The sequence below is a fragment of the Macroventuria anomochaeta genome, assembly GCF_010093625.1.
Source record: "Macroventuria anomochaeta strain CBS 525.71 unplaced genomic scaffold BU25scaffold_50, whole genome shotgun sequence".
NCBI lineage: Eukaryota > Fungi > Ascomycota > Dothideomycetes > Pleosporales > Didymellaceae > Macroventuria > Macroventuria anomochaeta.
In genome coordinates this window covers 198,089-223,176 of record NW_022985411.1, presented here as the reverse complement: position 1 = coordinate 223,176, position 25,088 = coordinate 198,089, and the positions used below count along the sequence as shown (strand labels likewise).

Sequence of the window (25,088 nt, the reverse complement as noted above, 5' to 3'; positions counted from 1 at the left end):
TTCGGTACGATGAAACACGTCCGTGACCCTTTGCCATTCCCGCTCGTTTCAGGGTCGTGATTTGATAAGGTGATGACCGAGATGAAGTCGAAACAAATCTGCCCCAGGTGGGAGTACAAGCTCGAACACAGACGACTGAAAGTCCTCTTTCACGTTATCAGCTCAACGAACTTGGGAATTACTCAGCATTTGCCAGACAAGAGAGAGGTTCAGTTGCCAGTTGTGTAGCTCGCCACCAGCTCTTGTCTCTAGGTGAGCGTTACTTGTCAGACGGGCGGCGGACACGTGTAGAGTAGTGCAGCGTCGCAGTAGGGTCTGAAACATGCCTTATTTGCGTGCGGGCTGTGCTGTCTGGTCGATGCACCGATGCATCTGACGGTGACAGACATGTGTCAGACGGTCAGCAAGCTGGCCACGTACCTGCATTTGCGCATTTGGACGTGTGAGCTGAGGCCTTTGGTTTACAAATCCGCCTTTCTATTTTGAAATACTTCCAGCGCACCGCAACAAACGACTGGCTGGAGACTACAACCACCAGCATAAGGCAGGTCTGCCGATCCTGGCAGTTCACGAATCGCCGTCCCGTGTGTCGCAATATCGAACGCGTGATGGGCGCCGCATTGAGTCGTAAAGTGATCGCGGTTTTTGGGATGGAGGGAGCGCTTGGACGAATTGAGTGTGGTGATGTGGGGATCGGCTAAGGATTCGTGGCCAGGCGACATGAAACACCCTCCGAAGAGCCTTGACGCGGTAGACAGGCCCTGCAGCTGAGGTTGTGCTCTGGTGAGAAGTTGCTCATGGTCTACCAGCGGCATTGCTTGCAAGCCTCTCCATCGCTCAAACCTGTGTTGCAAGCCTCACCAACCACGCTCGAGGGGATCTGCAGAGGCCCCCCAGCTTGCTGGTCCACCCTCAAGCCGCCTCCAAGCCCGGCGCAGGTCCAGCGAAGACGCGAAGTCTGTGCATCTGCGATTACCAGTGATTAGCAGTGCGAGATCCCAGGGTCCGCTGGTCATAGCGGGCGGTCTCCTCGAGCTACCACATATCGACAACCTCACTTGCCGCAGAGCCCTCACGCCCCGAGTGCCAACAGCTGGTGCTCGCTGCTACTGTCGCTGTCGCCGCCGCGTGTGCATTGTCGCTGACGCCATGCCCGCTATTGACCACACGCCCTAATCTTCTCTCACCTTCACCTCCGCTTGCTCGCCGCCGCAGCTGAGCCCGTTCGCTCGACCCTGCGAATTCACCGCCAAACGACCACTGCCGCGCCCCGCCCGTTCGCTCGCACCGCCACCTCTCTTCTCGACGACCGCGCTCACACACATTGCGCTCGCCCACCATGGACTCGCCAGGCGGCTACCCGGAGTCGCTGCTTGATCAGGACGGCGACCAAGACGATGTTGTATACCCGTGTAAGGGGTGTGGAGAGGTAATGGCACTGTTCTCGAGTCGCATTGCTTATGCTAACACAGCTCGTAGATCCTGGAGGAAGGCAAAGCTTTCGAGCTCGGTATGCCTGCCCCCCATTGACCCCTCGTGCCTTCCACTGCACGCACCCCAACCCTCGAGCATACATACTGACAATGCATAGCGGGCAACCGATGGCACATTGACTGCTTTCGTTGCAACACTTGCGGCACACTTCTCGACTCGGACGCCAATCTGCTGCTTCTGGGAGACGGATCCCTGATCTGTAATAACTGCACGTATAGCTGCAATCACTGCGGCAATAAGATTGAGGACCTAGCTATCTTGACCGGTGACCAGGCCTTCTGTGCGAATTGTTTCAGATGCAGAAATTGCAAACGAAAGATTGAGAACCTGCGCTATGCACGCACATCGCAGGGAATCTTCTGCATGTCATGTCATGAATCGCTAATGGCTCGACGTCGAAAGAAATCCAAAAAGCCTCCCGCACCAGCAGCGCCCAAAGTCGACAAATCCCTTCCGGCACTCCCACCGCAGTTCGAAGAGCAGCAGTCACAGCGCAGCGTGTTGACACCGGACGCTGAAACGCCTTCTGATGTCTTCTCTGAACCCACAACCGCGGATGCTTCTCCCAGACCTCCCCAGCCCAGAAGGGGCGACTCATCCTCCAACTTCAGGCGCGATGCATCCCCTGCAGCGGGCGACTCCGCGCGAAGAGGTTCGTCTTCTCCCACTCCAACACTCTCCTCTCAGCATGCGCCATCCTGAAGCTGACCATTGCTATTATGTAGACAACATACTTCTCCCGGCCACGACATACAACAAGGAGCATAAACACTCAGAGTCCGACGCCGGCGACGACGGTATCCTGCTTCCCTTCGCCCTCGACCCCAACCCCGCGCCCGGGCCTTCGCCCCTAAGTCGCGCGAGTAGGCAGTTCCCGGACCGAACAATGGGCTCTGGGTCAGCATCGGGTGACGGAAAGAACAGCCGCGACTACTTCAACCGACCCACGGCTGACCCCCGCGATAAGCTGAAGGAGAACAACTCAAGGTCTGGATCCGCTGAGCGACCTACGCCAGCCAGCCCGCACATTGCGTTCCAGGAGAAGGGGAGACAGCCTTCTGACCACATAGTCAATACACTGAGGAAGCAGCGGGACACGTCCAGTGAATCGCCGTCGATCAACGAGAGGTCTCGCAGCCAGCATGCTTCTCCTGCTCCCTCTTCGGCAACGGATGCCTTCCAACTGCAAGAGGTGCCCAAGAACAGGAAGGCGGACGCCAGACGCAAGGACTCAGAGAGCAGCGATTCTCCTCTGCGACACGGTTCGCCTGGCGTTGAGATGTCCTCGAGACTCAGCAGGCCTATGATCGAACCTACGTTTACGTCATCGCCGCCGATTGGCACCCAGGATTCGCCTGGAACGGCATCGGGATCATCATTTAGCTCAACTCAGCGCGTGGAGCGCCCGGCTCGTGGGGACTCACTGAGGCCCTCTGGCTCCACTCAACTTGGTGATAGGCCTAGCCCTTCGCCAACCACACCCACCGTTGAGCACCCACAGCGAACTTCTTCAACTCATGGCGCTCCCGCTCATGTCAGTGCGGGTCTTGGTATCAACACCCCTTTGGAATCCTCAAGAGGCTTCTCTGACGTGCCTGTACCCCCGGCCCGTTCCGCCGACAGACGACCACCACCATCTTCAGACACATTCACATCTCCCCGTGCCCCGCCTCAACCACCAAGCACACACAAGACCAGTGAGTCTGTAAGCAGCCTACCTAATGAGAGTTTGCGAGATGTGTATGCGCCAGGTGGTGGCCTGCCCCGTTACAGTGCGCAGGGCGACTTCTCCATGGACGAGGACTTTGCGCGTCTTCTGGGAAGCCACGACAAGGACGAGAAGGATGGTGGTGTCTTCCGTCGCGTCTCAAATGCAGTCCACAAACATGGACGTAGTCTTAGCGAGCGCGGCTCTGTTACTTCGAGGGGAGGTCACAAGAAATGGCCTACAAATGGATCCATCGATATTAGCAGTCCCACGATTGCCTCGCCAGACTCGAAAGAGGAGAGTGTCAATCTTCGCAATGAGTTGCGCCGCGCCCAGCAACGCATCGCAGAGCTCGAAGCTGAGAAGAACGGCTTGCAGGAGTCCATGCACAGCGCAGCAGACATCAAGCAAGCGAACACTGTCCTTCGCGAAAAGCGGAACACAATGGCTGTGCTCGACACGCAACGCGAGATGGTCATTCGCGAGCTCGAGATCATGACTGAGCATCTCAAGCACGCCAAAGAGAGCAACGGATCTATGGACATCAACCAACTCAAGTCAGACATTCTCAAGGACTTCGCCAATTCTCTGCACAAACTCAAGGATCAGCTCGGTGGGCAAATCGAGGATTTGATCTCTAAAAGGGCTGAGCTCACAGACGAAATCTCAAACTTGATCCAGATGAAGGATAAGGGTTTCCAGGAATACGAGTCCCTCACAGCTCAAAATGCCAAGCTCTCTGCTATGAATAGGGAGCTTGTTGAGAACATCCAGAAGACGATGAATAACAAGAAGGGCGGACCACCCTTTGATGCCGCAGGGAATGGGCTTGGGATCTATAACACCCAACACAAGGGCGGCAAATCGGAGCTTTCCCTCGACGCCCATAATCTGCCGCACGAGCCATCGTTCCCACACATCCACGATGGAGACAGCGAAGCAACCCTTGCGCAACCCCAGGTCGTTAACATTCGCAAGACTGGTAAAGCCACCAAATTCTCTAAGTTCAAGAAGGGTGGCCAGGCTTTCACCACCAACGTTACCAAGGGTTTCAAGGGTGCATTTGGCTCCGAACAGAAACAAGAGGACTACAATAACATCAAAGTCATTGGAACGCCTTATGGATCCGTTCACCAGCAGCCGGATATCGCCTCAATGTCTAGCTCACTCAAAAGCAAAGAGGAGCAAACACCGAAGGGTTGGTTCGGTGGCGGCAGTGCGAAGGGTGGCGCGAACAAGCAGCCAAACGATCGCTTCAAGCCCATGCAGATGAACAACAGCAGCACAAACCTGGCTGCGGATGCCAGCACCGTTCTGTTCGGTTCCGACTTGTCCGCCCGTTGCGAGTTCGAAAAGAGAATGATTCCTGGAGTCGTCAGCCGTTGCATTGAAGAGGTGGAGCTACGCGGAATGGATGTTGAGGGTGTGTACCGCAAGAGTGGAGGCAGCTCGCAGGTCAACCAGGTTCGCAGCGGCTTTGAGTCGGAGGCCGATTACGACATCTCTGACCCAGATCTCGACATCCACTCCGTCACGTCAGCTTTGAAGAACTACTTCCGCCGACTGCCGGTACCATTGATCACGTTCGATGTGTATGATCAGTTTTTGGAAGCTGGTCGTAAGTATCTACTCACCTTTCGACCAGAACACACTAACACCTGCGTAGAACTCGAAGATCCCGAAGCACAATCCAAAGCCCTTGCGCTCGCTATCAATGAGATACCAAAGGCGCATCGTGACACTCTGCAGTTCCTCGTCTTCCATTTGTCGCGAGTCATTCAGCATCAGGATGATAACCTAGTATGTACACACACTACACTTGACTTGAGGTCACCACTAACATGAAGTCAGATGACACCACTAAACCTTGCTGTCGTCTTTGCACCCACGATCATGCGACCCATGGATATTCAGCGAGAGTTGAGTGATGTTCAGCAGCAGCGCGTCGCAGTGCAAGCGCTACTGGAAAATTACAAGACTGTGTTCGGTGAAGAGTAAAAGCTTTTTTCCAACGGTCTTTGGCTCACAATCTCTCTGCAGTGCATCGTCGCGCTCAAGTCTGTGAGCTGTGTAGGTACGGAATCAGATACCAGTCGCGCACTTCCTGGAAAAGTCAGCCTTCATCGGCTTCTCGAATCATGGCACTTCAGACCACTGCTGGGCTAGATTGCCTCTGCTGGATGCGCCCAGGAGGGTCGGTACACGATCAGGGGAACTTTCCTCGTCGAACGATTTCTTCTTGAAATCAGCCATTTGTCTTTTCTACTTGTTCAATATTTGCGACTCGGTAGCGTGGGTGTCTGTCAGCGGCTGTGGTTGGTCGGAAGCTATGCATTTGAGGCTGCATTCACCACACTTGCTCATTCCTGTAACATATGATGGTCGAAGGAGGACTCCCCTGCCCAAGACTGTCAGGCGCATACGGATTGCTTGGAGGCTGTTGTTATACCCTTGAGGGTTGTTTTGTGTGACTGCGTCTTGACCACGAGATAGCCTGAACCATTGCAGCGTTGCATACGACCATCTGACTACAAGGCTCTACTTCCTTAGCGTGCGTGATGTTCGCCAGGATCAAGTGCGCGCATAAAATTGAATTTCGCTGAAACCGTGGTCGATCAGTTGTGGAAAGCTCCCGTTCCTTGTAGGCCGGCGGAAAGCTGTTTGCGCTAGCTATCTACGCTCGAATGACGTATGTTTCGCGCGAGTGTGCCAACTCCGGCATCACACGATCGACTCTTTACATTCTCCCATCAACACACCAGCTCTCCCCCAACATCTTCATTTCGCTCTCTTGTAGACTCTCTATCACTCCAAACCCCCACACACCACTATGTCTTACGCCGACGTTGCCGCCAGCGGCCCCAAGCAGAGCCCCGAGGAGGTCAGTACATGTGAAAATCGTCAACACTAGGCAATCGCTAACATATGCGCAGGCGTAAGTCATCTCCCTAGACAGCTCCCAGGAGCTTTGATACTGATTTCATCCCAGTCGCGCTCCTGCCGTGCCCCAGGTTGAGCACACCGAGGACTCTGTTTCCTCTCTCGTCGACGTCGACAGCCCGCACATCTCCTCCGTCCCCTCCGACTACGAGTCGCAATCTGTAAAGACCGACACCCAGGCCGCCCGCAAAGAGCGCGAGGAGGAGATCAAGGATGCCGCCAAGGAGATTCGCGACAACGCCGCCGCCAAGAAGGAAAAGGCTAAGGACAAGGCGAGGAAAAACGCTGACAACCCGGTTGTTTTGAGCAACACGGTCGGTCTCGCTGTTCTTGGTGCGGCTTTGAGCTTCGGCGCGTACAGGAAGTACAGCCGCGGCGAGCTGACTGGCAAGGTTGTTGCGGCCTGGGCTGGTATCGTTGGGTTGTTTGGTATCGGTGACTACTATGTCAGCCAGTAAGTTGCAATGGTCGATAATGAAGTAACGATGGGAATTGACAACAGACAGATACTTCTTCAAGCGCTACCCTCCCAAGAACTAGGCGCGCTTCCGCGAGGAGCTCACGAAGTTGAGGGGCATGATTGAAACGTTCAAGACGAATCACAACAAGCTCGTGCTGGCTACGCGTAAATCAATGGAACTGAACGAAGCTCTGACGCACGAGAACCACACCTTGCGGGCGAAGCTTGCTGTTCACGAATCCACGCTCGAGCAGTAATGTCCGTCTGGCTTCCTCATGTGTCGGGACATCGATACACCACTGTTTCCGCCGGTCTGTACGATTGCGATATTTTATTTCTCCTTTGGCGACAGTAATAGCAGGCATATGGTTCTCTACTCGGTCGGTGCAGGCCAGGGGATGTTCTGGTCTGCTCTTGTACATAGTGTACTATTCAATATACCCGTTCAGACAGGTCTTTCAGCCTTTAACACACTAGCGTGCCTAAGAATCATACTCTGGGACTCTGAATTGATCTCCTTGCTCAAGGGTTGAGCCAGGGCGTCAAGCAGGTACAGGCCTGTGAGCTTCACACTCTGCTGCATGCCACTTCGTCTGACAGTCATCACCAATCAGGAATATTGCGACAGCACGCCTCGCATAAACACTCAGAGCTTGCTATGGCGACCATCAGAGCCTAACAAAGCTATAGCAATCTCCCCTTTCTGGATTGCCCCATCCACATGCCTGATCGGGATGCATGCAGATCTGCGGCTCGACCGACAAGGTTTGAAAAACATTTAGTGTGGTAGCATGCGCTGGCTCAAGCAATTCAGCAACACGAGCTTGCGGCTCGTGGGTGTGATTGAGAAGTGGGCGATTTGAGGAGGTGATTGGCTGTGAAGCAATGCACATTTGTTTCGGAATTCTGGAAAATCGCCCAGTGAGAAATGTCTTGCAACTCTACTGGTTGTCCCTTCTCGACAAACACCAGAGCCTGGAGAATTTCACGACAACGTTCTCTCCACCTTGCAATGATGGCCTTGCCTTCCGTTCATGGTACGCGTCTCATATTTCAATGGTCATCGTGAACTGCCGCTGTCGCAGGTCCATTCGCGCGATCGATGGGACGATGACTCCCGTCCCAGCATCTTCCTTCCGTGCATATTCCACACACATCCTCCACCTTGCAGGCACTCACTCCACAATGCATGAACCCACTTTCAACAAGCTCACCCCAGCTTGCCACATTCACTCTGGCATCTGTCGGTTTCAAGCCCTAAGCGCTATTGCACCGTGAGTGGCTAATCCTCGCTGCACGTCTTCGGCGGTTAAAACGCCCTCCACCCAATGAGCTCCCCCAGATCCCACAACAGCCATCAATCTAAAGCTGCCGGCTGGCGTTGCACGTTAACGACATCGCAATGCGTTGCTGCAATTGGGCGCATAACAGTGGGTAGCGATTGCTCGAGGCGTCGTTCATCTATATCTTGGGTGAATGTCGACCTGTCGCGTGGTGAGCCGAGAGACGTGCTGAAGGCTGGGACGACAAGCTTGTCTGAGCAGGCCGAAGCTGCGAGCAGACTCACATAGACCTTCTGGAACGTGGACAACACATCGATTGTGGGTTGCTCTCTGTTCTCTTACCTCTTCTTTGTACATTGCCGCGGTCTTTCATCATTGTGCATTTTTCTCATTCGTTCGAGCTTTGATTTTTTGAGAGAGAAGGCGTACCTGCTGGCTAATTTGTGGCCGCTTCATTCGTTTTCTGCAAGAGTGTGTTCGCGATTGAGGTGGAGTATTAGCTGCCTGGTCTGCGGCGTTGAGTAATATGGAGGGCCATCGAAGGAAGAACTCATGGTTGACTATTGGGGTCGGCGGATGCTGTGCATCGGGGGATGATGTTGCATCTGAGAAGAAAGGGCACAGTGGTATGTTGAACAAGTTCCTTTCGTCATACAAACAACGCGACTCTCCAGCATTGCAATGACTGTGGTGTTGGCCGCCCTTGCGATTTTACCTTACAGCTCCATGTTGGTGAAGATACAGAGGTTTGCCTTGCTGTCAGTAATCCACATCGTGTGGAGCTGCACAACCACCTTGCATATGCATCTGGAAGCCAAATGTCTCAAATTCGCACCTCGTCTTCAATCTCCACAACATTCTCGCTGGATTTTTCGACCACATCATACTGACAACCTCCCAGGCCGATCAGCTACACGGATATACGAGCAGCCTCAAGCCATGCCAGTTTCCCCAACAAATCCTTTGGCTCCGCGGCCAACAACGAGTCAGATTATGAGCCAACACATCTCGCAATGGGTAACAAACAGTCGCGAGTACGCTGCAAGAGCATCATCTCGTGCAAGTCTCTCCACCCTTACTCGACCAACGCGATCACATTCCCGACCCAGTATCAGCGGGCCTACCAACTTTCGGCACTTTGATGGCTTCGACAGCGTAGAGTTCATGGCCACGGATGTACCATCGAATACCAGACGCCGTAGCTTTCGTCCTCTGCAACTTTCAATGTATGGCAGCGACGGTTGTGGACGACTATCCCCACTCCCCGATTTCCAAACGGAAGACAACTGGACGAGCAAGCCGTCACCGCTAAGCATGCCCGCGCCGGCGCGAGTTCGAGGAAACGAAACGGCAACAGGACCATACTTCTCCAATCTTTCGTTACACAACATTCCCAGAAAGCCAGTCGGCTCCGGTTCGAGACGTTCAAGCGTGCAAAGCGTGCAGAGCATGGCCACGCACGAGAGGAGGTTCTCGGGTTCGACCGTTGGCACGATGGCAACACCAGCTCTGCCATCATGGAATGAGGAGCCAAAAGCCAGCGTGGAGTCCGTCGTTCGCGGACCTGGGCTGCTACGACGCTCACGCACTTCCGGGGCGAACACACCAGCTCGCGTGCTCTCCCGCCTCCCTTCACCGTCCCGCAGCCGAGCAAACACTGCGCCCACACGACCAAGCAGTCTCCGCCGAGCGAACACAGACGTCGACGAGGCAATCCGCGAGCTCAACACCATCGTGGAAGAACGCCGCGCCTCCGCCTACCGCTCTCAAATCCAAGTCCCCACCCTCAGCAACCGCATTCCTCCCTCCCCATCCCACCACGTCCCTCACTTCGCGCCCTCAATGCGCATGCACGTCCGTTCAGAAACCCTCTCAGACATCGGCTCCGCCTTCTCCGTCCCCCTCGCCAACAAACCGCTCCCCAACCCCCCAACAAATTCCACTCCTGCACTCCGCCGAGCACCGAACTTCTCCCTCTACCCACCCGCACGCAACTTCACTGGCCCCCTGACTTCGAACCCAATCACACCACCCCCGCCCAAGACGGCGAGCTCGACAAGCACGACGTCGCTCCACCGTCTGAGTAATTGGCTGCGCCGCTCGTCATCGCGGCCTACGACACCGAAAGCGAAGGACTTGACGCCATTCTATAAGGTTGAGTACCCACCAGTTCCTACTCTGCCATCGCGGCCCAGCACAGCAGGGAGTCGGACCACCTACCACGTCCGTCAGGACTCGCAGGACTCGAACGACAGCGCCGAAACAGGCGCGACGACTGTGACGCTCGTTTCCTCGTACTCGACGACCCGGTCTACCACACCCGACGAGGGTGTTGAGCCCGCGACCCACGCACGCGTTAACGTGCTCAAGGGCAATGGGCGTTTGCGTCGTGTGCCCGTGCCGCTGACGCTCAATGTGGATAAGGAGATTGAAGTTGCGCTGAGCAGTGAGCGCAGCACAAAGAGCGCAAGAGGCATGCGAGAGATGTGGCCGCCTGTGTCTCCATCGTACAACATCCTACCTGGGCAGGAGATGTTTGCGAAAGACGTAGGTCTGCACAGTGGACGCCGTTTCCCGCCCAGCCCGAATATGAACATGGTTGGTGTAGCGTTCTAGGAGAATGTGTGGGATCTGTGCTGGCACATACACGCAAGGAACGGTTTTGCAAGGAAGGAGGATTCTTTTCACAAGTCTGGGACATATACCCTCCGCTCCTGCCCGGGGAAGAGCAGGAGCGGATGCCCCGAGTTTTTTTTTTCTCTTCACTTCGATGGATATACCCCCTTTTCAGACGCCGGTAGCGTCGTCGATGTAGTTAGATACTAGTTTAGTGAGAAGCATGAAGACATCATGGCTTGGGCGAGGAAGTTTGCTTCCTTGTGAAAGCGTGTGAGCGTTGTTGCGACGTCTGAGGTCCAAAGAGTCAACAGTGACCCAGCTGTTCAGTGCAGCAATTTGGAGCCGCGTGCACTTTAAAGCCATATCGGACAGGGGAGTTGGGAGGGTGAGGATATTTGACTGCGGGTATTTGTGAGGAACTCGCCGTATCTCAGTGGGGAGCATGAACATATCTTGTGGTTGAGACTAACGTGGTAGCCACGTGTACCGTCACCATACGCAGTCCAATACACTCGAAAAACCACAACTCTACAACAGCATCTCTGATTGAGCCAAAATCGACAACAAAGATCGCCCGCACCACAGAGCAGTTGCTCGTGAAGCCTAACTACGTAAAGTACAGCATGTGTTGGCGTGCAATGGCTGCAATAGTCCATGCAATCGCAATTGGATCGCTACAACGCACCAGTAATATCAACAGCAGAAGCTACAGTAACTCCAATATGTACCAAGATAGGGTATATAACTGCTCCACATCCGCAAGTAGCGAACGCAGCGTACATGCAAACTGCTCCAGGGGAGAGACGGTGCCCATTGCGTCGTACAATGACATTGGCCATCAGTCCTGGTTCCAGACATTTCGCTCCTCTCTAAAGCTACCGTAGTTCGGACTTGGCCGGTCGTCTTGAGGCTCCTTCGTAGCCTCTTGAGCATCCTCGTTGTCGCTGTAGTCGCGTGTATCCCAGCGCTCCGCCTCTTCGTTGACAGGCGGCTTGAAGTCCTTCTTAGCTTCCTCGTCTTCGTCATCGCCCACTCTGAAGGGGTAATCGAGGTTGTGCACACGCTCTGGGTTGTGTGCTTCGGGGACGTCAGGCTCGAAGCCTTCGCGCACTTCTTCGGATTGGCCCTCTTGCGGGTAGGTGTGTACGAAGTGCTTGTTCTTGACCTCGTTCCAGGCGGGTCCGCCTTCCTTGCGGGCGCGGACGCGGTCGACTTCCTCTGCATCATGGTCTTCGACAACGAGATCGACGAGTTGGCTCCTGTCGGACTTTGCGGAGGAAGAGGACGATGATTTTTGACGCAGGAGATTGCCAACCAAGGGAGCTCGTGATTTGGGCTTCGATGACTCTCCATTGCTGGATGAGTCGCTCCCCTGCTCGCCCTTGCCATGCTTGCCCTTGCCATGCTTGCCCTTGTCATGCTTGCCCGATTCGTCTTGGATCTTCTTGATCTGGCTCTTGCGTCTTCGCTTGTTATCAGCGGTCGGCTGGAGGTAGTTTCGGTTCGTTGAAGCGGTGAGAATAGGAGGCTCCGTTGTGAAGCGGTCCTCGCGCCTGGCGCGATGTGCTTCGATGACTGGGTACTGCGGCTGTGTCAGCATGGTGTCTTCGCAGAAGAGTCTACAACCTACATTCCAGTCGCCGAACTCCAACGCGCGCGCGTTGTCGAACAGCCTTTCGTCTTCGGGCTCGAGCATCGGCTCATCGACTTCGTCTGGAGTGCCGTACTTCCCGCCCTCAAGGGCACGATGGGGCCCTGGACTCATCGCCCTGGCTCGACCGTGGGATACCTTGTTCAACAGCGGTTCATGCTCGGATGACTGACCTGGCTTCGGTATCCAGTACTTGCCCTTGCCGTTCCTCTCGTACCTCATGCCCTCCTTCATACGCGCAGCACGCGATGACGACTCTTCGTGAGCGAGGACGTTGTCTCGAGCATCGAAGTGGCGGTATTCGTATTTGTTACCGGCGAAGGTCTCTTTGGTGTCTTGGATGAGATCCAGGGCGCCGAAAGCGTCGCGCAAGGCATACTTGACGGGCAGGCGGGCAGCGGAGATGGTGTTGTCGGCGTAGTCGTGCCACGAGAAAGCGTACCAATGGGCCAGGGCAAAGACTGGCATCTCGAAACAGATGAGGGCGTCCTGGATGGCGGCGGCGAGGTTGTCAACGCTGTAGCCTGGTACGTCATCGGGGATTGCGCCCAACCACACGAGGATGGAGAGAAAGAGGCCCTGCCAGTAGGACGCAAAAATGATACCCTTGATGCACAAGAACTTGGGCATGGGCCGGAAAGGCTTCAGGTCTTCTGTCATGCACACCCAGAACATGGCGAGAGCGTACAGACAGACTGTGATGCTGATGTTGTAGATGATGCTCTCCCAGAAGTAGCCCGAGGTAGCGCCGATGTAGCCCTCTTTGTAGACGCCGGTTGCCTTCATGATGATGCCAGCGAGTGCGAGCAGCGGCTTCACCCAAGTGTACTGAAGGATGCCGCGCTTCACGGCGAGGAAGGTGTGGGGGTCGGAGATGTCGAGCTTGGGGAGGACGAGGCTCATGGGCCACGGGTGGGCGACGGGCGCCCTGCCCGTCATGAGGATGATGAGGGCGCGCTCGCCGCCGATAAAGTTGATGAGGAGCTGCAGGAAAGTATAGATGGTGAAGGCTTCGTAGATGTCGCGGAGGGGGTCGATCCAAGACGCTGCCTGGACAGACATCAGACTGCCCCACGACGCGGCCGCGTAGATGGGCACCCTGCGCCATGTGAGTGGAGGCAGGAGCGTTGAGAGGCGACACCTACATGAGGAGGATGCGCACGACATAACGCTGAAGCAGCGGCTTTCGGTAGTTCTTCCTGCCATGGGTCTCAGAGACTGCAGATGCATGCAGAGCGGGATACTTACGTCTGTAACCAGACAGCTCTGAGCTACGTCAGTGGGAAGACCAAGCACGACAAGCCATGCTACTCACACGAAAGTGACGAGACTGGACACGAGAGCACACACGCCGGCAACGATAATGACGGCGTGGCCGAGCCTCTGGCCAGTGCCTCCTTCGGCGGCCGTGTGCACAGGATGAAGGGTGCCTACAGCCATGGTGGAGACGGTGTGTGGTGGCGGTTGCGGGCAAAGACTGGCCCTCTAGAGGTGTGCAGCAGGCTCTCTCAGCGGTAGCAGACGGCCATGACGTGCGGCTGTTCACAAGCTCCAGGCGTTGTGCAGTGGTCGTGCGGGCGCCTTCTTCATGCGTCGAAGGGCCGCCCAGACTGTGTGGACGGCCCTGGTTAGCTCTCCGCCGGCCGACCATGACGGTCCCGCGGTGAACCCTGCGCGAGCCGTCGACGTTAGTGAGAGCTGCAGCCAACGCGACTTTCAACGGCGCGCTGCACGCCGCAGCTCTACCAGCAGAGAGCTTCTTCGCGGCCCCGTCCAGCACTGAACAGGCACTGCGAGCACTGGCAGCTTCCGCCAGCTCAAGCTCACCCAGTGCGCCGTCCCCCCCTCCCCCCCCCCCCCCCCCACACGACACCACCATGCACGCCGCTGCACCATGATGAACGGCCGCCGTCTCTCCACACCGCGCTGCAACCATGGCCGGGGGAATCGTCGCGGAGCCGCTGAACCCGCGCGACGGGTTCAATTGGTGAGCTCGCGAGAGGTGTGGTCTCCTGGCGATTGGACTGACAACCCAGGGTGTTCCTTGTTGAGCTGCTCATCTGCGGCATCCTGACCGTCTTCTTCTTCTTCTACTTCAACCGGCTGTTCGCAACCCTCATATCCTACGCCATACGCGCCTACACCTGGCATGCCTTCCACGCTTATATCGACATCACTGGCCTGCAGATCTCCCCGCTCGGCGGTCGCATCTTCTTCAAGAGCATACGATACCACGGCCACAACGAGACGATACTGGTGCACGGTGGCTACATCACCTGGAACTACTGGCTGCGGCGGGTGAGAGATGCTGCAGTATACGCCGACGATGACGCTCCTGCCGCCGACGATGACGCTCCTGCTGCCGCCGACTCCAGCGGCAGCAGCAACCACGCGCCAAGCACATCGCGCACGCCGCGCACGCCGTCGACCAGCCGAAGCAGGAACGTGGACAGGGCGGAGAAGGGAGGCAAGCAGACGCCCAAGCAGCTGCCGTGTCGCATCTCGGTCAAGGTTTCTGGCGTCGAGGCCTTCATGTACAACCGCAGTCCTGCATACGACGGAATCATCGAAGCCTTCGAACGCAAAGCCCGTACGGACGCGGAGCAGACGACCAATCGGCCCCCTTCTACGGCCGATGGTCCGCGCAGCGGCTCCGTGTCGCAACCAGAGGATATGTCGCACGGCGACGAGCCCTTGCACGACGAGCCCTTTCGCGACGAGCCCTTTCACAACAAGCTGAGGAAAGAGCCTCCGGACAAGGAAGCGAACGCTCTGCGCGTCGAAACGAGCGACTCGACTACCTCCAGGCCGAAAAAAGACAACCTGCCCGCTTTCCTCAAGATCCTGCCCGTCCATGTGGACATCACCAAAGGTGCTATCGTCGTGGGCAACGAGAACACGCTGGCTGTGATCACGGCACAGTTCGAGAAAGCCGCCGGCACCCTCGATGCGTCGTCCAGTGGTCCCCTCGACGTGTATCAGCAGCTGTTCTCCTTCCAGGTTACGCACCCAGTCATCCACATGAAGCCCAATCCAGACTACAAGTCTGCCCAACTCGACTCGGCCGCGCAGCACAAACAAGAGTCTGACAAGGGCATCTCGGAAGAGAGCTTCATCGCGAAGGACATGGCACACAAGCGACGGAAGCCATGGTCGAAGAAGATCCCTGTTTTCTCTGCTCTCTTCTCCAAGTCGTCGGATTCAGTACACACGCATTCAAAGTCTGGCGTCAAGAACAGCAAATACTTCACTCCTCAGTGGCATTTCCCAGGCCAGGAGAGGTGGAAGGGGCTAGCGCGGTACCTGGATGATAGTCAGAACGACGGCCACGGCGAATGGGACGGAATCGAATATGCCAAAACCTCACTCATCGCCGATATTCCCTGCGTGAACGTCAGCTTCTACTGGGACGTGACAGGTCCCGTACCCGCCGAAATGGACAACACCATGTTCGTTGACCAGGATCGCCCGCACGACATCAATGGTAGCATCCCCCCAGACTACGGTATGGACATTGAGGTTTTTGGTGGAGTCATCAACTACGGACCTTGGGCGGATCGACACAGAGGCATCTTCCAGAACATCTTCTTTCCTGGAGCGCGTGTCGATGCTGTGCCTGCCAGTCCGCTGAAGCCAGGAGACCCCCGTGCGCTGTCTATATTCAAGTTGTTTCTGTTCATTGGAGAAGATACTGTGCTGCGCATACCGGTTCGGGAGCCCTCAAAGGACTGGAAATGGAAGGGCAAAGCTCATACATTGGCAGCGCACGAGAAGTCAGCGAACGACAAGGTCAAGGGCAAGGCAAAATCCCGAAAACGCCGAGGCAAACAAAGGGACACTACTGCGGCGCAAAATGTTCGTCCATTTGCATGGATTGACGTCAAGGTTGCTGGCAACTCTTCCGTCCACTACATCATGGATATGGTTGCCTCCAGCCAAGGCTTTGGGAACAAGCTGGATGTGTCGATCAAGAGCACGGAGATCTCTTCCAGCGTCAATCATGGCTTGCTATGGCGGTCTGGATCTATCGCGCTCGACTGCGACCTGTCAGCCCCCCTCGCCTGGAATACACTGCGAACATGGATGTTCAACATCAAATGCCAAGACCTTGAGCTTTTCTTGCTCCGGGATCATCTGTTCCTCTTGACGGACCTAGTTGCTGATTGGGGTGCTGGTCCACCGCCCGACTACTTCCTCTTCGTGCCCTTCCGTTACCTTCTTCACGTCGAGTTCAACAACTTCAAACTGTACATGAACACCAACGACTCCAACATTGTCAACAACCCGGCCGACCTTGATGACAACAACTTTGTCATACTGTCTGGTCAGCATCTGCGCGGAGATGTAACCATACCGTTGGACAAGTTCCGGCCACTACACAACGGAATACAGTTCGATGTTCGTGGCGAAGACATGAGCTTAGAGGTTCTCATGCCGTCGAAGAACACGCTCCAGACATTCCTCAAGTCTCCCAAAGTGGCTAAACTGGGGGGGCTGACCCTGACTGGATCCCACACATACGTCACCACAACAGACCCAATGAACACCGACAGGCTGTACCTGGACATACAAGGGCACACACTGACCTTGGAACTATACGGCTGGCTGATTCACCACTTCATGAAGATCAAAGACAACTATTTCGGCGATGACATGCACTTCAAAACTTTAGAGGAGTTTCAGGGTCTTCCGAGCACCACCCTCTCAAAAGACGGGGCAGGGGCTGACAGTCAGCCTGTCAAGATCTCCAACGATCTCGATGTCATTCTTTGCATCTCAGTGGACGATGCCAGTGTCCTTGTACCTGCCAATCTCTACTCGGCTGAGCGCAGTGTACGAGCTGATTTGCCATACGCTTCGGCGGACCTTCGCTTCACCAACTACTACATGGATATGATGGTCAACTTCAGCCCGATCAGCATCTCGCTGTCAGAACCACCCGCTAGCCCAGAATCTAGCCCAGAACTGCTTCACGGATCTTCAAGTGGACAGACGGAGCTTTTCATTGATTCTATAGTCATTTTCGGCCATCGTTTGTTCGGTCTCCCACCTACCGAACCTACTTACATCTGTAATTGGGACTTCGACGTAGGCAAGATCTCTGGAGAATGTACTTCGGCCTTTATCGAGACTGCTGCTGGGGCAGCGCGTTCTTTCGCGTTTGCTCTTGATGACGATGAGAATTCGTTGCCTCTCACCGAGATCCCAGTCATTCATGACGCTACGCTGCTTAGATTGAGAACACAAGACGTCCATGTTTGGTTACACACTGCACCAGAAGCCTTGTTGGTTAAGACCAGCGCCATCACCTTGGACTTCAACGACCTTGCAGGCACAACGTTCTCTCAGCGCCTCTCGGCTTGTGTGCCAGAGTTGACCATTGGTGCTGTTGACGCTCGATCAGCATCACGTCACCGAGCGCGCGCCGGTGAGAAGCAGGTTGTCGAAACGCATGCTTTCTTTCAGACCACACTGTCCTTGAACATGCTGAAGAGGAAACTGGACTTCACGGCAGACCGCGACAAGCAGCAGGCGCACATGCGTGAACACGACCAACGCACTAATCGCGCCAACTTCATGTTCAAACACGAGTTTGATGATACATTCCACCAACCAGCGACTGCGCAGAACAATGTGCGCCCACCAGCGATGCAATTTCCGGACATACCACAGCCGATACTGTTCTATAGATCGCGCACAAACGAGACAACATCTTTGAGGTCGACAGCCTCACTGACAAACGAGTCATTGCCGAGAGATCGACGATCGGGCACGAACTCGTTACGGTCAGTGTCGAATGGCTCGCTCGCCGGTAGCATTCGATCCACCTTAAGACACAAGCACACCACCAAGACCGCAGAATCCAGTAGGACTCGGACTCTACCTGGCGGCTCTTCGAATCGTGCGGAAAGCAAAGGTCGATTGTACACGTCCCAGGAAGAGCACGAACGAGCAAGACGCAACCTCGCTCCTTCTTCTGTTGCCCTCTCTAGTTCCCTGGCTCCTCCATACTTCCCGTTGGATCAGGTGGATCCCGACCTGTCCGACGTTCCTACCATACCAGAATTACCGCCACCTTCGCGGAACAGGCGAGACGACGCCCTGATCTTCAACGACGTGTCTACGGGGCATCTGGACGAAACATTCGCACATACCAGTCTTCTCATCAGCGCGGAGCCAGGTATCCGAATCTACTGCACCCCAGCCTTTGTTAAATGCATCTCGAACCTGGTTCAGATGATCCAGCCTCAGCGCCCTGAAGACCTACTCGATGACTTTCAGGTCAAGGTCATGACCAAAATTTTAAATAACAGGACGCGACTCGAAGGCATTGGAAGCTCACTAGAGTTCAATGTTCGTGTACCCTTTGCACACACCCGCTTCCAGCACGGCTTCAGTTCGACGCCATCCTCCGCGGCTGGCAAGGATCAGTACGATGTCATCGCAAACAGCCTCGAACTAGCTGCGCGCATCAAGAAGTTCCCTGGAGAGCGAGCTGGTGAGGACTCGTTGGCTTTGCACACTACGTTGGGTTCGTTGGGCCTCTCAGTCACCGAGCGTGCTCTCCAGGGGCCAAGCGAAGGCGTCGCGGTGCAAGCTGAACTGCGAGACGTTCTTGTCTGGTCCCTACAGAACAAGGTGAGCTCTGTCAACATCTCATTCCGATCGTTCGAAACCGCTGCAGCAAGCAAGAAGCTTGAGTACCTTGCCACACTGGCCCATCGAACTACAATACTGGCTGAGGAACTAGCACTCGACTTCATTCATGCGGATGAGCGACAAGAGAATAGGCTGCGTTATCTGGCATGGTATTTGACGAGCGTTCAAGACCAATACGCTGATCCAGCCTTCTTGACGAAAGCATCCTACGCTTTGCGTGCGGCCAGAGGTCATCTGCGCAGCCATGACTCGTGGAAGATCATATCGCGATTCCGCTACACTTGGCAATGCCTGCCTTCATATGAGAAGAACGATTTGACCAAGAAGTGCGCCCAGAGTACCGTAGGCTGCCCAGAAGACGCCGAAGAGAAGATCATAGTGATGTGGGATCAGTGGCGAACATGGGATCTGGCACACGTCGAGAAGAGTCTTGCTATGAAGATGCTTTTCGGTCACCTTACAGACAGCTTACCAACCCCCGAATCGGCACCACTGTACCTTGACATGAAATCTGGTGGGGTGAAGCTGATTGTTGATCCTGGTCCAAAGCAGAGCGAAGTCGAACTGGTCATCCTAGCAATCAACGTTGCACTCTTGCCTCCCTTAAGAGAACCAGATGCACTTGGCGTGGTGCCTGCCGAGAAACCCACAAAGTGTTCCACCGTGCAAGTCAGCTCGAGAGAAACCTTGTTCCACATCCGTTGGGAGATGTGCGAGCTGGCAGAAGCGCTTACAAACCTCTTTCTTAAGGAAGATGCTGCACCAACAACGACCACACTGGCCAAGACATCTACGCCAAAGCAAAACAAAAAGCTTGCACATCACCAAGATGTTCAGGTCGTCTTCGTCACAGATAGATCGCAGATCATCCTTGAAACGATGAACCTTCGTAGCGTACTGTCTGGACGACGCTTGCGGTTCTCGTTCATCGATGCGGACAAGAAGGCTTCCGACTTTGGGGAAACCTTAAGCGCACATATTCACCTGGAGCTGGCTGTAGGCGAGATATTCTCTCGTTCTCGGTTACTCGCTAAGGCACAATTTGAGCAGCCGAGCCTTTACTTTGCTCTTGTTGAGCACGAAAAGGGCAGTAACATCCCTGACGAGATCAAGGCTGCAGCCGCCAGTCAAATGATCATCATCAAGGTCCAAGAAGATGTTCTAGGCTTTGTTGAGGTGGTCGACTCTGTGTTAAGGGACGAAGTCGCGTACTTTCAGCACCAGTCCAAAGCGATACAGGCTATCACCAAACAGAAGAAAACCCAGACGCAACCACAGGTCAACAAGGTCAAAGATGCCCAACTTCCCAACATCACACTGGCGTTGTTCATGGACGCCTATCAGGTCGAGCTTGCGCTCCTCCATCCTCTAGGTTGGTCCATATCGGGCAAGTCAGGACGTATTGCAGTAGTCCCAACCCTTGGAAAGAACGTCACCCTCCGCGTTGACTATGACCTTGACGCCAGTCACCACAGGCTCTACAACACGTCCGACGAGGGGTCCCATGTTATCAGCTCTTTGCAACTGCCTGCTGTCAACGGTCGACTGAACGTTTCGCAAACGGACCAAGAGACACGCATCATGGCTTCCGGCATCATTGAAACCATCCAGATACAGGCGTCTGAGATACAGGCACTGGCAACAACACTGAACAAACCAGAGATTGCACAGATGGTACATGCTGTCAAAGACGATGTGGAGGTCCTCAAGACCCACATAGAAGAGATCTTCCCATCAAACGATGAAGACGGTGTGACCAAGCCACCTACCTCCTCGAAGCAAGTTCTCTTCGGAGTACAGATGACATTCTCCGGGATGAATGTAGTGGCCATCGCACCCGCCAAAGATTCGAGCTCACCGACTGCGAATCTCGCATTCCGGCTGTCCTCCGTTCAACTGAAGGCTACGAATATCGATTCGGTCGATAAAGCAATGCTCTTCCCAGAGGCGATTATTCGAATTCACGAAGTGACCGTTGATATGACGCTGACACATTCTGAGTCTGTTCGTCGCTGTGGCAACCTCACCTTCAGCGCAATCTTCCAAGCCACGACCGAACCGGACTCCAATCCTCAGCGAAGGTTGTATCGTGTCCGTAGCTCTGGGCTCGAGCTCAACGTGTTTGCGGACACTGCATCAGCTGTAGTGGACGTCATGAACCATCTGCAAGACAAAATCAAGGACCTCGACCTATCCAAGGAGAAGAAATACCTCAGACGATTGCGTCACACCAAGAGCAAGCTTTCGAGCAAACGCGCAAAAAGTGTCAAGAGCCGTACGGATACTGATAACGACAGCATTGACTCGGGTGCCTTGTTCACTTCGACATACTCTATGGAGCTGCTCGACCTGCAAGCTACCTGGGTTGTCGGCACTTCGATGGCACCTTTCGCCAATACTGAGACTGAAGATCTTGTCCTATCCTTCAGGAGGATCAAGCTTTCCACGCAAAAGGATGATGCAGCGCGCTTGATGATCGAGGATATGCAGCTGCAAATGGTACCGGTCTCAGCCGACAAGAAGGGTCGTTCACTTAATTCAGCGTTGCTGCCGGAGATGCAGTTCAACGTAGCCTATGCTTCTACGAAGGAGACGCGAAAGCTTGCCTTCCATGCTGCCGGTAAAGCTCTCGACCTTCAACTCGACTCCCACTTCATCCTTCCCGCAAACGTCATCGAACGATCAATTGCGCTTGCAGGCACTAAGTTCCGCAAGGCTTCCGCGAACTGGCGTGTGACACCAACTACATCCGGGGCACAACGAAAGAACCCGTTCGGCAACAAACGACTATCGTCGTTGACGGTGGACGCGAACTTTGCGGGGGCTGTGGTACACATCAATGGCCGAGAAGGCCCATCAGCAGAGGGAGCGTCGCATCGACCGCAACAAAAGGGAAGATATAGCCAGTTCGTTGGCGATGGCTCGAAGAGCAGTCTGGCTCTTCGAGCACCTGGAATCGCTCTACGAGTGGAGTATCGGGATGAAGGCCAGGACCCATCACTGAACGCTGAGCTTCGCATTGATGGATCTAGCAACACTCTGCTGCCGACTGTGGTCCCCATCATCATCGACATATCGGACAGCATCAAGGCTGTTGTTCGTGACAAGGACAATGGAGATCCCCCCGGATCACCGCAAGTGGAGAAGCCAGAGCCACAAGCCAAACCCACCGCAAAGTTGCTTGATGAGGACAACAACAACAACAACAACAACAACAACAACAACAACAACAACAACAATAACAACATCATCAACGCCGACCCATCGGCACTCCTGGGACGCACGAGCCTCAACCTTGGTCTCAGGATTTGCAAGCAAGAGTTTAGCCTCAGCTGCCAGCCAATTGCGCGCGTTGCAGCGATCGCGAAGCTTGAAGACATCTACGTCACTGTCAACAGTGTCAAATCGCAGGAACATGGGCATTTCTTCGCCGCATCTGCCGCGTTCACAAAGCTCAATGCCACTGTTCAGCATGTGTACTCACGTGAATCGACCTTTGGTCTCGATGTGGACTCGATTGTTCTGTCTTTAATGAACAGCAAGCACTTGAGCGGCACTAGTGGTATCTCCGCCATTCTCAAAATCAACCCTACGGCGTTGCAGATCAACGCTCGACAATTGCAAGACTTCCTGCTTTTTAGAGAGATTTGGATTCCACCGGAGATCAGGCAGTCATCACAGCCGGCGGACGCGAACGTCGATCCGAACCCCGAGCCACAAGAGTATTTGATGCAGCGCTATCAACAAGTCACCGCTGCAACAGCCTTCCCATGGAATGCCAACGTGGCGATGGCAGACGTCAAGGTCGACCTCGATCTTGGTCAGGCCATTGGCAAGTCCTCGCTTCACATACACAACATGTGGGCTTCGTCAACAAAGGGCACTGATTGGGAGCAAAACTTGTGCGTCGGTGTTGAAAAGGTTCGTCTGGAGAGCACAGGTCGAACGAGCGGCTTTGTCGAGCTGGCTGGGGTAAAAGTGCGAACATCCATTAGATGGCCCGAACGAGCACCGGACGAGCGTTCGACACCACTAATCCAAGCATCGGTTGCCTTTCATCAACTACGCGTCAAGTCAGGCTTCGACTACCAGGCTTTTGCCGTAGCGGACATTGCCAACTTCGAGTTCCTCATGTACAACGTCCGCGACAATGAAGGAGCGGGCCAAGACCGCCTTGTTGCGATCCTGGATGGTGACAAGGTGCATGTCTTCTGCCATGCCACAAGCGCGGCACAGGGCCTTGCTCTCTACCAGGCTATCGAGCGACTGGTACAAGAGAACCAACAAGCATACCTGCAATCACTGAAAGACATTGAGAAGTACCTCAGACGCAAATCCTCGGTGTCGCAATCCTTCGGCCGCTCGCCTTCTCAAAGCATGATCACCCCCAAGCCCGAAGACGACGATGCCTTCAAAGCGCCGATTTCCCTTCACACAGATGTAGTTGTCACCCTTCGCTCTGTCAACTTGGGAGTCTACCCTGGTACCTTCCTCGACAACGTGGTACTCATGCTCGAAGCTGGTGACATGCAAGCGCGCTTCGCCGTAGCCCTGGAAACCTCCAAAATCCACTCCAGCCTCGGAATGACCCTGGGACAGTTGTCCGTCGCCCTATCTCCCATCCCAACCCCCAAAAAGAGCAAGCCCGTCGCCGATCTCACCGTCGAAGACGTTGTCGAATCCGCCCGATCAGCCCGCGGCGGCACAATCTTACGAGTGCCCAAAGTCATAGCCACAATGCACACCTGGCAGGTCCCAAAGAACAACCACATCGACTATGTCTTTAAGAGCAGTCTGGAGGGCAAAGTGGACGTCGGATGGAACTACTCGCGCATCAGCTACATCCGGCAGATGTGGTCGAACCACTCGCGCACCCTCGCCAGCCGCCTCGGCAAACCGCTCCCAGAATCCAGCATCAAGATCAGCACGAGTCAAACCCTCGAAGTGCCGTCCACAGAAGGCGTACCCTCCATCTCCACTGCAGCTAATACGACTGCAAACGCAGCACCCAACCGCCCCCGCGCCCTCAGCGTCTCGACCTCCCCGAACCCAGACAACCCGGACTCGGAGCAGGAGAAAATTACCGCCGTGGTAAACGTCCCGCAGTCCAGATACGAGTACACGCCGCTCGAGCCGCCGGTCATCGAGACACCGCAGCTGAGGGATATGGGCGAGGCGACGCCGCCGCTGGAGTGGATTGGGTTGCATAGAGATCGGTTGCCGAATGTGACGCATCAGATTGTTATTGTGACGCTGCTTGAGGTGGCGAGGGAGGTGGAGGATGCTTATGAGCGGATTTTGGGGAGTAGTTAGGGGGAGAGGGGAGAAGGGCATTGATCATTTGGATGTATTGGCGTTTAGAGTAACGGGGAAATAATCTGTGCATAACATGGCGTCTAGGGAAATCTGTCGTTAGCATTAGTATCTATGTATATACAGTGAGCTTAAATGGATAGTATTGCACTCACTGCACTTTTGCCCTGCTCACATTCATGATGTCATCCTCGCGTCAGTTCCAAGCTCGATCCCCATGCCACTACCCGACCCAGATCTTGAGATCCGGGGTCAAGCGTGTGTTTGGCTAGCTTCCTCACGCACACACTTTCTAACTTCTCCACTTCCGAAGGGCAAAGAGATTGGAAGGTAAATCTGAACGATAGGCGTGTGAGGCGCATGATACTGTCTTTGGGGTAGACGGAACAGGTCCAAGCATATACATTGAAGCGAACAGAAAAGATGCCCAAGGATGAGTGACGGCATTCTTTGAGCCTGGGACATTGGTAGGTGAACATGCATGAGCGTGAGTTGCGCCCACGAGGCTTTGGATACTTCGTAGTCTCCACCCGTACCACGGCACGACAAGAGCACACTCGTCGCACCGCAAAGACACCCATGGCCTTCCAGAACGGTATATCGACTTGAAGTTTGGGGAATGCATACTGATCAAGCAAGTCCAACAAAAACAACACCTTAACAATTCCAACCAACTTTTCTCCAATACTATTGTCAGCCAGCACTTTCACTGCAGCTCTTCTTCTCAGGCTCCGCGCCTTCCCGTTTCTGGCTAGCCTCCATAGCTCCCTTCTGTGTAGATAAACACCACATCGGTAGCTACTAATACACTACGATTTCTGCTCACATTCTTCCCTTGAACAACTACGAAGCGGGAACTATCCGACACTTTCCCCTCGCTCTTTCCCAAACGCAAGCGGGATACACTTTTTGCGGTTTGATGAAGATTTCGGCATACATACTGAACAAATTGAGAGAGTC

The 25,088-nt window shown here is 54.8% G+C and overlaps 4 protein-coding genes across 4 annotated transcripts; 3 read left to right on the top strand and 1 right to left on the bottom strand.

The window, feature by feature from the left end:
- Positions 1–1,339: 1,339 nt before the first annotated feature.
- On the top strand, positions 1,340–6,682 carry BU25DRAFT_353418 (rho-type GTPase-activating protein 2; the record flags this gene model as incomplete). Its single annotated transcript, XM_033703455.1, has 9 exons — positions 1,340–1,429; positions 1,480–1,510; positions 1,592–2,146; positions 2,220–3,358; positions 3,401–4,820; positions 4,869–5,002; positions 5,054–5,196; positions 6,192–6,596; positions 6,649–6,682. The coding sequence occupies 9 exons, from the start codon at positions 1,340–1,342 to the stop codon at positions 6,680–6,682; spliced, it is 3,951 nt and encodes a 1,316-aa protein (XP_033556117.1).
- A 1,729-nt stretch (positions 6,683–8,411) lies between these two features.
- Positions 8,412–9,706, top strand: BU25DRAFT_378854 (uncharacterized protein; the record flags this gene model as incomplete). The annotated part of the gene is made up of 2 exons (XM_033704182.1): positions 8,412–8,508; positions 8,787–9,706. Coding segments are annotated over 2 exons (1,017 nt in total), but the record flags the coding sequence as incomplete, so codon positions are not given.
- Positions 9,707–10,944: 1,238 nt separating this feature from the next.
- On the bottom strand, positions 10,945–13,411 carry BU25DRAFT_452436 (DUF300-domain-containing protein). Its single transcript, XM_033709799.1, has 3 exons — positions 13,404–13,411; positions 12,135–13,354; positions 10,945–12,086 (listed from the first exon to the last, which is right to left on the bottom strand). The coding sequence occupies exons 2-3, from the start codon at positions 13,320–13,322 to the stop codon at positions 11,343–11,345; spliced, it is 1,932 nt and encodes a 643-aa protein (XP_033556115.1). The 5' UTR covers positions 13,323–13,354; positions 13,404–13,411; the 3' UTR covers positions 10,945–11,342.
- Positions 13,412–14,070: 659 nt separating this feature from the next.
- Positions 14,071–24,246, top strand: BU25DRAFT_495464 (uncharacterized protein). The gene is made up of 2 exons (XM_033711856.1): positions 14,071–14,142; positions 14,192–24,246. Exons 1-2 carry the CDS (start codon positions 14,090–14,092, stop codon positions 24,126–24,128), a joined length of 9,990 nt encoding a protein of 3,329 aa, XP_033556114.1. The 5' UTR covers positions 14,071–14,089; the 3' UTR covers positions 24,129–24,246.
- Positions 24,247–25,088: the final 842 nt, after the last annotated feature.